The sequence below is a fragment of the Elephantulus edwardii genome, unplaced genomic scaffold (genome assembly GCF_000299155.1).
Source record: "Elephantulus edwardii isolate Elephantulus edwardi_28Jun2011 unplaced genomic scaffold, EleEdw1.0 scaffold00114, whole genome shotgun sequence".
Lineage (NCBI taxonomy): Eukaryota > Metazoa > Chordata > Mammalia > Macroscelidea > Macroscelididae > Elephantulus > Elephantulus edwardii.
In genome coordinates, this window is record NW_006399864.1 from 2,126,812 (window position 1) to 2,140,502 (window position 13,691).

Here is a 13,691-nt window from a genome sequence, read left to right on the forward strand (position 1 = left end):
CCAAAGAGAAAAGTGAACTGAGGGGGAGGGGGACAGGGAGAAAAATGTGCAACAATGAATGAATGGAAATCCAAGTTCTCTATAAACATTCATTATTTTCTCAATAAAAAAAGAAATGAAACACTTCTAAAAAAGTTATGGAAAGGTCTGCACATGGAATCAATCTTGGAGGGGTAACAGGAAAGAGAGGGAAGTAAAAATTAGTAAATAGGTAAACTGAGTCCATAGAAAGGCAATACACAACATGGGGTTGATCAGATAGTATAATTCTGTTAACCAATGCCAATTAATGCTGTAAGACATAAGGTCTATGAATGATTCTACAGAAAAACTAACATGATTTGTAAACCTGAGCTCAACAATTAAAGAATATTTTAAAAATCATTAGATCAAAGGAGAAGGTTGGGTGTGGATTTTTTTAAGTCCTTATAAGGTATATCCTTTTTCCCCCCCTTCCATGAACTGTTTTGGTAAGATGAAGAGAAAAATTTAACTACTGTCTTTGGGACTAAAAAATTGCTAGCCAAGTAATAATTTGGTGAAATAAATGTTGGGCATTCTGGCCTCACTTTGTTAAGTATACGCGTGCCAAATGTCTGAAAACCACAGAAGAAACATAAACTTGGAAAGAGAGGCCTGTATCAGTTTGGAGTAGCTACTTGGCACCATGCTAATGAAGAAAGTCTACCCCCTGTTTCCTTAAACAATGCTCCTTAATCTGTTCAAGGAAAGCTCTGGACCCACTGAGATTTCAAGGAAAGCTCTAGTTAATGTTTTGCTTCTAATTTTAGGACGCTCACAAAAACCTTGGTGCCTATCTCTGGATCTCCAATTAAGAAATCTTGCTCCAAAGAAGTGCTAGGAAACACCAGGCTGTTGTTAACTGTCATTTGTTGTTTGCTGATGTTGGAGCTGCTCTCATCACTGAGTCCGTTTTCAGTCATAGAAACCTCGGATATGATACCTACATGTGAAACTATTTCATAAATGCGTTTCGTACCCTTCAGCTAGTGACAAATGGAAAGGTTTTAAGTAAACTGTCAAGTTTTCCTTCAAATGACTAGTTTAAAGAAAAAGCCATCTATAGGTACAGTCTATGCATTTTAACGTAAAAAGAGTATCTTTATTAGCTCTTATTTCCTAACCTGGGTAGATTATTCGGCTTTTATTAAAGTAGCAGAACATTAGAAATGAAAGGGGTATAGTCAGATGGTGGAGAACCTCCAATGACATGTACAAGATGCTGTTTTAATACACACATACATAAAATCCACATATACAACAAGCACACCCCAAAATGCATGGAAGCACACACAGACATAAACATATTATATATATATATAGGTTCTCATCAGAGGAGCAGAGAGGTTCCTGTAATTTATATATGCAAAAATAACGATCAAATACATTTAGCAATAAAAGTAACCGCTGTCGGAGTTTCAGAGTCTTGAAAGCACTGAGGTCCTTGTGTGCATTTTTTTACAAGAACTCACGTAGGGCTTGTACCTCAATTATTCTATCCCCTCAGCCTTCAGTTATTTAATATCAGTTACTTAATTAGCATAAATATAGTTGTAAGATATTCTGGGACTCAATAAAAGTCTGCGGTCTTGAGTGGTTTCAGAGTGACATCATTTTTTTAAATGAACGTTGATGTTGAAGTGTGCTTTGTACAAGAAAAGTCAGCATAGTAAAAAAAAAAAGTACTTTATTTCTAGCTCTCTTGCAATTAACTGGTAGCATTTAAAATCGTACATTTCAGTGATCAGCTCACCTTCCTTATACTGCTATTGTTATGTACTATCGAGTTGGAATCAACCCATAGCTGACCCTACAGCAGGTTTTCAGAGACAGTTAATCGCACAGGAGGAGATTGTCTATCCTTCTCCCACAGAGAAGCTGGTGGCCTCGAACCAAGTACCTTTGGGATTGCAGCACAGCTTCTTGCCACTAGGCCACCCATGCTCCCTGTGAGGTATCATAAAATTAACTACAACTCACCAAGACCCTACAAACAACAGATTTGAATCTTGCTTTATGAGGCACCATCCTGACAATCCCTGCCAAGCTCAAGCTCAATACCATAGTTTCTATGCCAATCCATCCAGTTAAGGACCTTCCTTTCTCTGACCCTCCACCTTTCTCAGCGTGATGTCTTTTTCCAAGAACCATCCCTTCCTGACAACATGCCCAAAGGATGTGAGACCAAGTTTCACCATCTTGGCATTTAAGGATCCTCATGCTTGCACTTTCTCCATGACAGACTTATTTGTTCTTCTGACAGTCCAGGAGATACTCAGTACTCTTCTCCACCACCAACATTCAAAGGCATTCATTCTTCTGACATCCTTAATCACTGTCCAACTTTCACATGCATAGGAAGAAACTGAAAACACCATGGCTTGGATTGAGTTCACCTTAGTCTTTAAATTGACATCCTTGCTCTTTGGAGAGGTCCTTGACAGTTGATTTTCCCAAGGCAACATATCTTTTGGCTTCTTAACAGTTGTAATTGTATGTTGATGATGGATTCAATTAAAATGAAATTGATGACAACTTCAGTCTTTTCCTCATCTACCTACCTTTTTATAAATCAAGCCAATTTTGACCACCTCCTTCAAAGGGATAGTGAAATGTTGGGGGGGGGGGAGCACAAGTTATAAGAATGGTATGAGTACAAAAATGTAAAGGTATCCAAGTAGGAAAGGGGTGGGAGATAGTAGTGAAGGAGGAAGGATGGGAGGGGGAGGGAGGAAATCATAGGGTCACACAGTTTGGTGGGTGGAGGGAGAGTGGATAAAAGAAATGGGAAAGATCTGGCAGGGACCTGAAAAGACAAGGAAATGGTGGGCATAATTCAATGGGGATTAAGTTCAAAAACACAATGTATGTGATTGTATGAAACACAATGTAAATGAAAGAGTGTAAAACACAATATATATGAATGTTGTATACAAACTGATAAATTTTTTTTAAAAGTATGTCACATAAAGAAAATAATGGCATGAATACACTGTCAGACCTTCTTGTCGAACTTCGCCAGAGGAAGGAAAGAGATTATAAACAGCTCAGACTGATAACTATAAAACAGAAGTCGTATATGCCTCCTCTCTCCAACCAATTCCTACACCATCTTTCCCTCCCACAATACTCTCCGCTCTAGCGGGGTTCTATAATTCATTACAATGGCAACACAGAACTCATAACAGGTAACATTCATGATCGAGAAGTTTACTAGGAAAGTTGATGTTGTTGTTAGGTGCCATCAAGTTGAGTATGACTCATAGTGACCCTATAAAGAGCTGACCTGAAATCTGCCCTGTCCTGTGCCATTCTCCTCATTTCTGACACAGTCAAGCTCACTGTGAAAGTCATCATGTCAATCCATCTCTTTAAGTGTCATCTTCTCCTTCACTGACCCATAATCTTCCCGAGCATGATGTCCCTTCTAAGGAATAGCCTCACATAGACGTATGTCTAAGGTATAAGAGATAAAGCTTCACCCTCTTTGCCTCCTAGGAGCACTCCAGCTGTACTTTTTCTAAGGCATATCTGTTTACTCTTTCGGCGCTCCATGAGATTTTTAGTACTCTTCTCCAGCACAGTTCAAAGGCATCAATTTTTTTTTTCTGTAATCCATATTAATTGTCCAAGTCTCTGATGTGTAACAGACTGAGACTACCACGGGCTGTATCAGGTGCACCCTAGTCTTCAAACTAATATCACTGCTCTTCAGTATTTTGGAGAGGTTACAATTCAGAATTAAGGAATGACTCAGGATACAGCTCTTCTATCAGGACAGCCTCTTCTCAGCTATGTCTCCCGGAAAGTGTCTCTTAGGCCCCTCAGCCTGGTCTCAGCTTAGACAAGTGTTTCAAACCTCTTCGCCTACACTGATAAGAGCACAGAGTCACCCCATTCACCAGTTGGCCTCAAGTCAAGGCCATCAGCTCTCCAGCTCTGTGGGTCAGCAAACCTAGCTCTATCAAGTGCCCAGAGGCACCATATTCCACCAGCAAGTCTCTAGACTAATGGTGCTCAAGCTCTCACTACATGGAACAGGATGCCATCTCCTACAGCTCTTTTGGTGTTGAGGCTGCCACTTGTCTCACTTGCTATCACGTATTACCATCTATGATGTCTCTGGTATTACAGAGATCTGCCTCCTGGTACAGAGGGTTCTCAGCTCAGAGGTTAGAAAGATGCTCCACTCTGACTTTTCTTCCTTGGTGATTCTGAGGTCCTCCTCTGCCCAGGAATTGGCTTGGTTTTTTTTCTTCTTCTTCTTAAGTCTAGCAAAATAGCAAAAGTGTTCAAGCCCTTTGTTAGGATTCTATACACCTTATTTGCATAGGCCTACCCCTCAGAAGGGTGCCATGAACCTTATTTGGTATATTAATTGGCTCTCTATTCCCTTTGGTGGATCATAAGCACCTTATCTGCATAATGCCACCCAATCACTACAAAACCATGAGTGGTTAAAGGGCCATTTAAAGTAGTTCTCTGCACAGCACAGACCTTTCCTGAAAGACATTATAAACCAAAACTGTTAATATTAGAAACAATCTTCTACATTTCTACTAATAACATGTCCACAGAGCTATACTTACTACTCAAAAATCACAACTAAGTAACTCTCAGTAAACACTTCCCTACTAATTTACCTAACATGCAGCTCTGGTGATATATCTGCAGGAAGCTGTGATGTTAACCCAAGGGCCCTACTTCTCTGGCAGTTTGAGTCCCTCTGGAGAAAGCTGAACAGTCTCCTCCTGTGTGATTTACAGCCTCAAGCAACCCAACAGAGTGTCAGCTATGAGTCCGTTCCAATTTTTTTCCTACTAGTTTACTTACAAAACGCAGATATAAATTTGAACAAATTCTTTCCATTTCCCTCACCGCGCCATCACACTGTACAACCCAATGATTAATTCCACCCCACCCCCCATTCCCTGCCCCTGCACATCACATCCCTCTGCTTGCAGCCTCTCCCGCCCCTCCTGGATCCTTATACTCAATTCTACAATAATGGTTTTATACAATATTTATCCTTGTGGGACTGAGTTAGTTCACTCAGCATAATGCTCTCCAGTCCCTCCCAAGTTAGGTAATAATTGCTCTTGTGTGCTCCATCACATTAGCCAGAGAATCCTCCAGAAGTCAGAGAGGAGGGCAATGGAGTGGGAGGAGCCGGCCAGCCAGTGATTGGGCGTGGCCACAGAGAACACCCGTCCGGTGCCACGTCAGAGGGCGGGGTGAAAGGGTACCAGAGTCAAGAGTAAGAGATCATTAAGTAGAGAAAGCAAAGACAGAAGCAAAGAAAAGGGGGAAGAAGCACAATACGTCACAATATGTGACGGAATATTTTGTTTTTTTAGGATTGGAACAGTGGGGTGCTAGGAAAAACAGTGAAAGCCTCTCTAGGGAAGGCTCTACCGTAGAGAGTATATACAGCTGGTAGAAGCTGGTTTGAGGATGAAAAAAGACGCCCCATCCTCATTTGCATAATCTCTTCTTCTGTGTATACATGTATCGTTGTTATTGTGTGCTGTCCACTTGATCCAGATGCGCTGATTCCAGTTCCCAGTGAACCAGGACCACCATCCATGTCAGTCCAGACCCTCTCATGTTGCTGTCTGCCACGGAGTCCAAACAGATGCAAAGAGATGCATCGCTTAACCCTTCAGCAGGTTTTCAGAGGCAGTAAATCACCCAAGAGGAGACTGTCCATCTTTCTCTCACCAAGCACCTGGTGGATTCGAACCACACGCACCTTTGAAACTGCAGCAGAGTTTCTCACGACTAGACCACCAGAGCTCCCTTGAACTTCCCACAGGCTGTAAAAAAAATCTTACAGGAGCACCTCACCAGGTCTTTTCTTCCAAGAAGCAGTAAACAGTCAAACCTCTCACTTTTCTTTTAGCAGCCAAGCACTTAACCATTGTGCCACCAGGCTCCACCTATACATATATATATACATACACACACACACACACACACACACACACATATACACATTTATGTATTTCCTATTACTTAATAATATACATTATCACTCACTCATTGCCTTAAAATTGGGACTAACTCACAACGGACACTCCAGCACATTGCTGGGAGGCTGTAAATCACTGAGGAAAAGATTGCAGTATCTTTCTTCCATGGATCTGCTGGTGGATTTGAACACAGAGTTCTTAGTATACGTGTACATTTTACACACACACACTGTTAAGTGTCACAGAGGGAACTCTGGAGGCTCAGTGAGGAACTGCACTGCCAATACAAAGGTATGTGGTTTGCATATACCAGTTGTTCTGTGGGAGAAAGACAGGCAATCTCCACCCCAACAATTCCCTGCCTCTGAAAACTCACTCCAAGGACAGCTATGGGGTCTCAATGGAACACAACAACAAGTAGTATCACTTCTTTTCTAGAGATAATCCTTGATTACCGATGATAATTTAAAAAATTAGTATCATAATGTCTTTAAAAATACAGATAATTTAAAGCTTTCTTTTCATCCCAAAGCTTGGCATAACAATTTAGCAAAGCAGGAATTAGGCATTATATCAAACAATTTGTCTGTCACCTATTTTCTTGATTTAGGAGACACAAGAGTGATTATTTCCAGGACAAAAAAAAAAAAAAAAGAAAGAAAGAAAAAGGCTTAAAGGCGGTCAGTTGGAAGGAAAGAAGTAAAAGTAGGCTGGATAATCCATAAACAGGCCGGTCAATCTCTGAATAAATCAAGAGCTGGTTTTGCATTAAGGAATTAGAAGTGTCATTTCCAACTTGTGATTTCTGCAAATCTTGGATTCTACCCAAGCTAGATTTTAAAAGCAGATAAAGTCGGCCAGAATTAAATGGAGGCCTGGGGGACATCACCTATTCTGAATCTCTTCCAAATATCAGTAGCAAAAAAAAAAAAAGATGTTGCTTTGGGTACAGTAACTTTCTGACCTCCTTGCTCCAGTAAAACACTGGCCAGAAAAACTCGTGGAATTATGCTGGAAGAAAAGAAAAACAACCATCCATAAAAGGGGAGAACAAAAGAAAAGAAAGAACATATTTATGTTGCAAAGTTAAACATCACATCAGCTTTTCTGAAATACTTTGGAACCTACAAAAGCAAGCATACAAAATGCATTTTGAAGCTTTTTCACTTAAGTGTAGGTTAATGTGTTCCATGTGCCATTTTGTATTTTGAAAGACTGCCACAAGAAATAAATGAATATTAAAAGTACTTACAAAAACAAATATCTCCCAATTTCTTCATTAAATCTTTAAAAATAAGAAATCCATGTAGTCAGGCAACTTCTAAAAGAAAATGTTTCTTCCCCCCACCCCCAATCATCTCTGCTGCCAGAAACACACCACACTATTTGTCATAAGCACTTTGGTTTCATGAGATAAGCCAAATCTAATCTTGTGAAAATGAGATCGAATAGAGGAAGCTGAAGCTTCAGTATGGAAAAGGCTACGAAGAGCAGGAAACACTTGTCATTCCTATCCTCAGACCCCCAGGAAAATAAATTCTGTTTCAGAGCCCTGTTAATTGTTTTTAAAGTTTCATCAAAAAGCTTCCCTAAATGTCTCATTAATGTTGTTAGGTATTCAAACGGAATGAACTCTAAAAGGTGAGGCGACATATATTAAGCTCAGGAAAGTCCATGAAGACAATGATGAAGTTGCAAATGGCCAATTCACCTTTCAGCAAAGTCAGGCTCAAATGTAGTTTACTGATCCCAAACTAATCATCCCATTTCTCATACAAATAAACTAAGTCTAAGAGATGTCAAGGTGGATGCAGGCAGTGAAGTTGGCGGTAGCAAAGACTGACTCTAACCTCGAAGGGAGACAGTGGATCCAAGCAGTCTTTACCACTGTTATCTTGCAGACAAAACATCAGTGTTCCACCATGTTTTCAAAAAATAGCAGGGTTCCTTGTGGATTATGAAAAAAAATTACTTCCATCAGACCACATTAGCAATTATCAAACGAAGTTTTTATTTATGGCTTTATTTTCAAAAGGAGAAGAAGAAAGAGTTCTAATTGCTGTTTAGGATAGTCCCCCATAAAAAAGTTTGTCCAAAAAGTATCAAAGTTTGGCATTCTATTTTCTCACTCCACTGGCTATATTTTGAAATAAAACATAGAGTTAAATGATATATTTGCTCTCTCTAGTCCAGACTGGATGCAACTGATTTTAACTGACTAAATTATCTGATCTCTGCCAAGAATTTTATTTCATTAAGAAAATGATATTACGGAGCATCTGAGATCATAGAGCAGACTAAACATAATGCCAAAGGAGTTCTGAAAATGCTCCACAGTGAAGGTTTGATTATTTGCAGATGGAATATGAAAAAAATAAAAAAGGAATAAGGTCTCAGGCATTAACCTACCAATCCTGGTACCACTGCTGTCTCCAACCTAGCACAAAGCCAAGAAAATAACTGCTCTTCTAAGCCACAACACTTTCTCTTTTTTAAGGTCCTAATCACTTTCGCTTCCTAGAAAGTAATATTTAACTGCCACTACCCAAAACAAAGAGGAAAAGGGAAATGTTGGTACCACAATGGGCTCTAAGATGTCAACTGTCACTGCTGACGTGATTTGGCGAGTAGTCAAGCATTCACCAAGGAACTAATTTAAATCAACCTCTTTGGGGAAAGCCAGTTGTTCGGTGGGCACAACAATTGGTGTAGGATCAATCAGTGGACATGAGATCAATTAAAACCAGCTTAAGTTTGTGAAGAGGGACAATTCACACAACTTGAGTTAGATCTCTATTCATTTCCACACTCTCACAATGCAATCTTTAAGCTTCCTTGCAAAGCAGAAAAGCTACTATCACCCTACACTGTCTAGCCAGTCCTTTAAGTAGTTCCACTTTTAATTAAAAACACAGTGCACCCTTTGTTGGCACAGATAGTGTGGTCACTTTTAAGGGCCACAGTTATATTAGACAGAAACTCGGGATTTGGAAAGGGACATCTGTTGAGAAAGGAAAAGGGGGGGGGGAATCCAAACCCAAATACTTTGATAATTTTTTTTTTTTACCACCTTACCAATTTGCATGCACTTGAAAGCATTTGAATTTGATTAAAAGGAAAGGTCGGTTTGGCAGAAGTTACTACTGCACACTTCAGAGTTGGGTTTCCAAATGTCAGCACTTGGGGATGTGGATGGCAATTGCTACAACAGACTTTGCTTTAAGCAAGCTTTGAAACAAGGAGATTTTGCCTCAGATACCCAAGCAGGCATATGCAGATCTGTGGAGATGGAAAAGCTGGGAATTGCGTGCAGTATCCCTTCTGGCCGCAGGAGTGCTGTAATGTCATTCTCCAGCAAACAGCATCTCTGCATTGACTTCTACTAACCCTGGGGGCCTGGGATGTCTCCTCCATTCAGCCACACACAGACCACGGCTGGCAGCGTGGAAAAGAAAAATGACCACTGAATTAGCATGCCACCTAATAATCAAGCAAGAGCTTGGCAAAGGATTTTAGGTCACTTTTTCTTTCGTAACTTAAAACACTGCAGCTCTAGCACCAGACTGTAGCCTCTGCTTACCAGAGGGCTAAGGCCTCTTTTTAACCACACTGTAATCAAAAGTTGCGGCTCTGCAGACTGATACCTCAAAAGAACATACTAGTGTGGGGAAGAGAGTTTATTAATAGGAGAAGAGGGGCGAGGAGAGAAAAAGGGTCTTTTCCAGGACAAATACCGGTATCAAACACTCATGACCTCTGGGAAGAAATGTCTTCCTAGTATTTTTATATGAAATAATTTCTGAAAGAAAACAGCATTTTCCAAATGTCAGAAAGAGGACAGCGGATGGAAGAGCTCTGTTTTATTAACTCTAGATCCACGTTGTTGTCAACTGGAAAACAGAGGTTATTACAAGAAATCGCACATCACCAGACAGCTTAAGCTTTGCCCTTGGGCCATCAACCATGAGCCCTGGCTACAGGTGAGAAGAACTTAAGGACATCTTAAAACACCATCAAGATAGAAAGCTGTGACAGGCCTTCTCCAAAATCTGAATGCAAGACCAGAGACTCCATAAAGGGAGCTTTAAACGAATCATCTCACAGGTCAAGGGGGACGTTCCTATCCCAGGAAAATGGAGATGAATTGAACCCGCAAACATACTCCAAGCGCGCAAAAAGCCCAAGGACTGGAGAGCGCTCACCAGACTTGCCAGGGGTGGCGGCTGCGCACCTTACATGCACAAGTAATGCAAGAGTGTGTGGGTGTCTCGGGTTTATGCTTAAATCTTCCAGATTTAGTTATGTCTAGCAGTCCTTCTAAAATGCGGCTGGATTAGATGCAGCTCCCGCAAAACTCGAAAAGGGGGGGGGGGGGGGAGGCGCACAAGAAATCTGCAGAAAAGCTAGCTCTCTGAAATCTTTCTGGAGGTTTCCATTCCTCTTCCTGCATGTAACTGATGGAAGAGAAGGCGGCTGAAAAGCCTCAAGTGAATTTAATTGGCAACTGAAACCACTCTCACCGAGAAATAGGTGCTTTGAAGAAGCAAATGGAAGGTACAGCGGCGGACCATCTCTAAACACCACTTTTCATGGGAACGCTTCCCAGAAAACGAGCGCGCGAGTTGCCACTCAAATGGTAAAAGTTCAATATCCTACATCATCCCATCTAGTCTCAGGTCTTTAGGGAACAATGTGGCCCTGTCCTTGGAAATGCAGGTCCTCTGCCTTGTGGGGGGCTCTGGTGACCCAGCGCTCTAGGGCGCTGTCAACCCAAAGAATAACAGTTCAAATCCGCCAACCGTTCTGGCAGAGAAAGATGAGCCCACACCCCGTGCGATTTACTGCCTGTAGAGGGTCGCCGAGGAGCCGGTCCTGACTCCACGGCACACAACTACTACAACCCTAATTACCATCCCCGACACACATGCACGTGCGCTTGGCAGAAGCCAGGTCCTTGACAGCCTAGGCTACGATTTAGGGCGCAACGTGGTTGGGGGAGGGAGGGAGAAACAGACTTGCTGCAGGGAACACATGTAAGAAAACCAAAATTAACAAAAGAATAAAAAGAGTGTGAACTAGGAGAGGGAAAGGAGGGAGGGAGCAGGTAAGAAATGGGACCTAAAGAGAGATGTGTGTGAGAGTGGAGGCGCTTCCGCGAACGTGGGTGTGGACAGGCACGATTCCGCCCCGTGCGGCTGCACCGTCTGCGCGTCACGCTCCTGGTCGCCTGGCCGGCGGGCGGCCACACAACAGGGTTGAGAGCCCGGGTCGGCGGTGCCCCGAGCGAGGGTAGAGGCACGGAGCTGCCAGGCGGAGACCCAGGCAGCTCCCGGCACGTGAGCGCCGCGCCCCTCAGCCCCAGCCCCCACGCACCTCCCGCAAAACTGAGACCCACCTCGCTTGCTGCGTCTCCATCGGTTGCCTTGGCAATGGCTGTAATCCATACAGTTCAGGATGATGAGGGCAAAGGAGAAGAGGCGAAAGTGCATCTGGGCAGTTGGGTCGGGGAGAGACGCCTCTCAAAGTCGGGGAACTGCGGGGCTCTTGCGAGAAGCGGGGCGCTCTGGAGAGTCCGCCGAGAGGCAAGCGCCGTTCGCCCGTGGACCGACCTGGTCAGTGTAGCCGCACCAGCATCTCTCCACAGCGAACCTGCCAGACGAGGGGCGAGACACAAGGTGGGTGGGGGTGGTGGAGAGCGCCCCAAGGAGGCTGCGGCGCCGGGGGTGTCCCAACTCCAAGACGCGGGGGAGCGGGACCGAGTCCACCGCCTGGCACACGCCGCGGAGCCGTTTAACCCGGCGCACAGCTGCTGGCGACTTGGAGAGGAAGGTGATTACAATCAGTGAATTAGCAACCTCTCCAGGGCCAGGGAGCGGACGCGGAAAAGGCTGCCCGCGGGCGCTTCGGCCGGGACACCGAGGGCGCAGGGTGAACGGCGCTCTCCCGGCTCCCACGGTGGGGGTCCCCGAGCGTCGCGGGGTGGCAGGGCGCTTACAGTGCGCACGTACGTCTCCGGCGGCGCGGCGTGCCTAGGCGCTGCGCCGCTAGCTAGCACGTGGGCTGAGGAAAAGTTTGCCGAGACGCGCGGGTAGCGCCAGGCAGCTCCACGATCCTGCCGGCAGCCCCGGGCTGGGCGCGCCTGGAAAGTCTGCAGAGCCGGCGGCGCCGGGGCCGGAGCTGCGCGGAGCCGGGCGGGCGGGTCCGCAGCTACAGGGATGCTGCTTCCCAGCTGGTGAGTCGGATGCCCGCTCGGGACGCGCCCGCTCAGGGTGTCTGCGCCCCTCGCCAATCCTGCCGCCTCCCGTGCTCACCTCACCACTTCACGGCTAACGTCAAGCTTTCTGTCTTTGCACGCTGGGGGAAGACAGCGCTCCCCGGAGGCCGAGGGGCTGTGGCGAGCGCAATTTCCGATGGAGATGCTGGCGGGTTGTGGCTCGGGATGCTTCTATAAGTAGGTGGTGCTGTGGCCCAAAGCATCCAAGTCTGCGCTGCCGCGGAGTTCCTGGGTCCTAAAGCTAGAAACGCTCGGGTTTCCCAGAGGTCCTAAAGAACGCTGAGTGCCTGGAGCGAATTTAACTGCATCTGAATACCCTCTGGGCTTTTCCAGAAGTAGCTGCAGTGACGTGCCGCCTGTCAGTGCTTGACCCCAGAACAACCCAGCTCTCTCTTCATCCCCAGAGCTTCCTCGTGGGCGCTCACGAGTCGCTACCCAACCCCATCGCCACTTTCCTGTTGCGGGATCTGACTGACAGATGGCTTCTCGCAGACCTTCCTTCTCAAGCTACCAGCCAGAAATGCTGCCTCCATCTGACCAGCAGGGTTTAAACTTGAGCCACGTCCAGAGAGATGCCACACCTCGGCCACTTTGTAATTTCTGTCTTGACGCTCTGTTTTATGGGAAAGCTGTTAGGAAAGCTGAGATAAGAGCCTGCTCTCAGTTTAGAGAGTGAAAAGTGGATTCCCAATAGTTTTTGCTTATCCTCAAAGTGCTACTTCTTCACTTGGTTTTACATCCAGGAAAACGTCCCAAAACCAAAAAAGCACATCCTGGTGTCCCTTGCTTGCATTCCTAAAGAAATTGCAACTTTGTTTCCTTAAAGAAAGACCCACTTTCTTTGAAATATTTCTCATTCCTATCCTTCCTCTTCCCAGGTCACACTAAGTCAATTGGAAGTGCCTTCAGTATAAGGAAATACTCTTTTTAATAATATTTAAAGGGGAGTTCTGATGGTCTAGTGGTAAGAAGCTGAGCTGCAGTCTCAAAAGCATGTGGTTCAAATCCACCAGCTGCTCCGAGGGAGATGAGCAATCTCCTCTCAGGCTATTTACTGCCTCTGAAAAACCGCTAGAGCGTCAGGTTTGGATCATTTCCCGTATTAATACGCCATATTACACTGTTTAAATTATCTTTTTAAATAATCATGTTGTTGTTGCTGCTGCTGCTGCTGTCGACCATTGAGTCCGAGTTGAGGCATAGCTGACCCTTTGTCTGGTGACTCTTCAGAGGCAGTTAATCACACAGGAGGACTCAAACCACATTCCTTCAGGATTGCAGCGCAGCTTCTTGCCACTAGGCCACCAGTGTTCCCTATTAAATCATCATAAAAGATCACTGATATCATCATATTACACTATTTAAATTCTCATTTAAATTCTCCTTTCAATGCCTACAGTTTCAGAAGTTGTTCATAAATCACA

The 13,691-nt window shown here is 44.4% G+C and overlaps 1 protein-coding gene across 1 annotated transcript in view; it reads right to left on the minus strand.

Moving 5' to 3' along the window:
* RSPO2 (R-spondin 2) overlaps positions 1-11,482 on the minus strand; it is a 185,272-nt gene extending 173,790 nt beyond the window's left edge. Inside the window, exon 1 of the mRNA XM_006892347.1 lies at positions 11,389-11,482. Within this exon, the coding sequence (XP_006892409.1) occupies positions 11,389-11,482 (94 nt within the window). The remainder of the gene's footprint in view (positions 1-11,388) is intronic.
* Between the last annotated feature and the right edge of the window lie 2,209 nt (positions 11,483-13,691).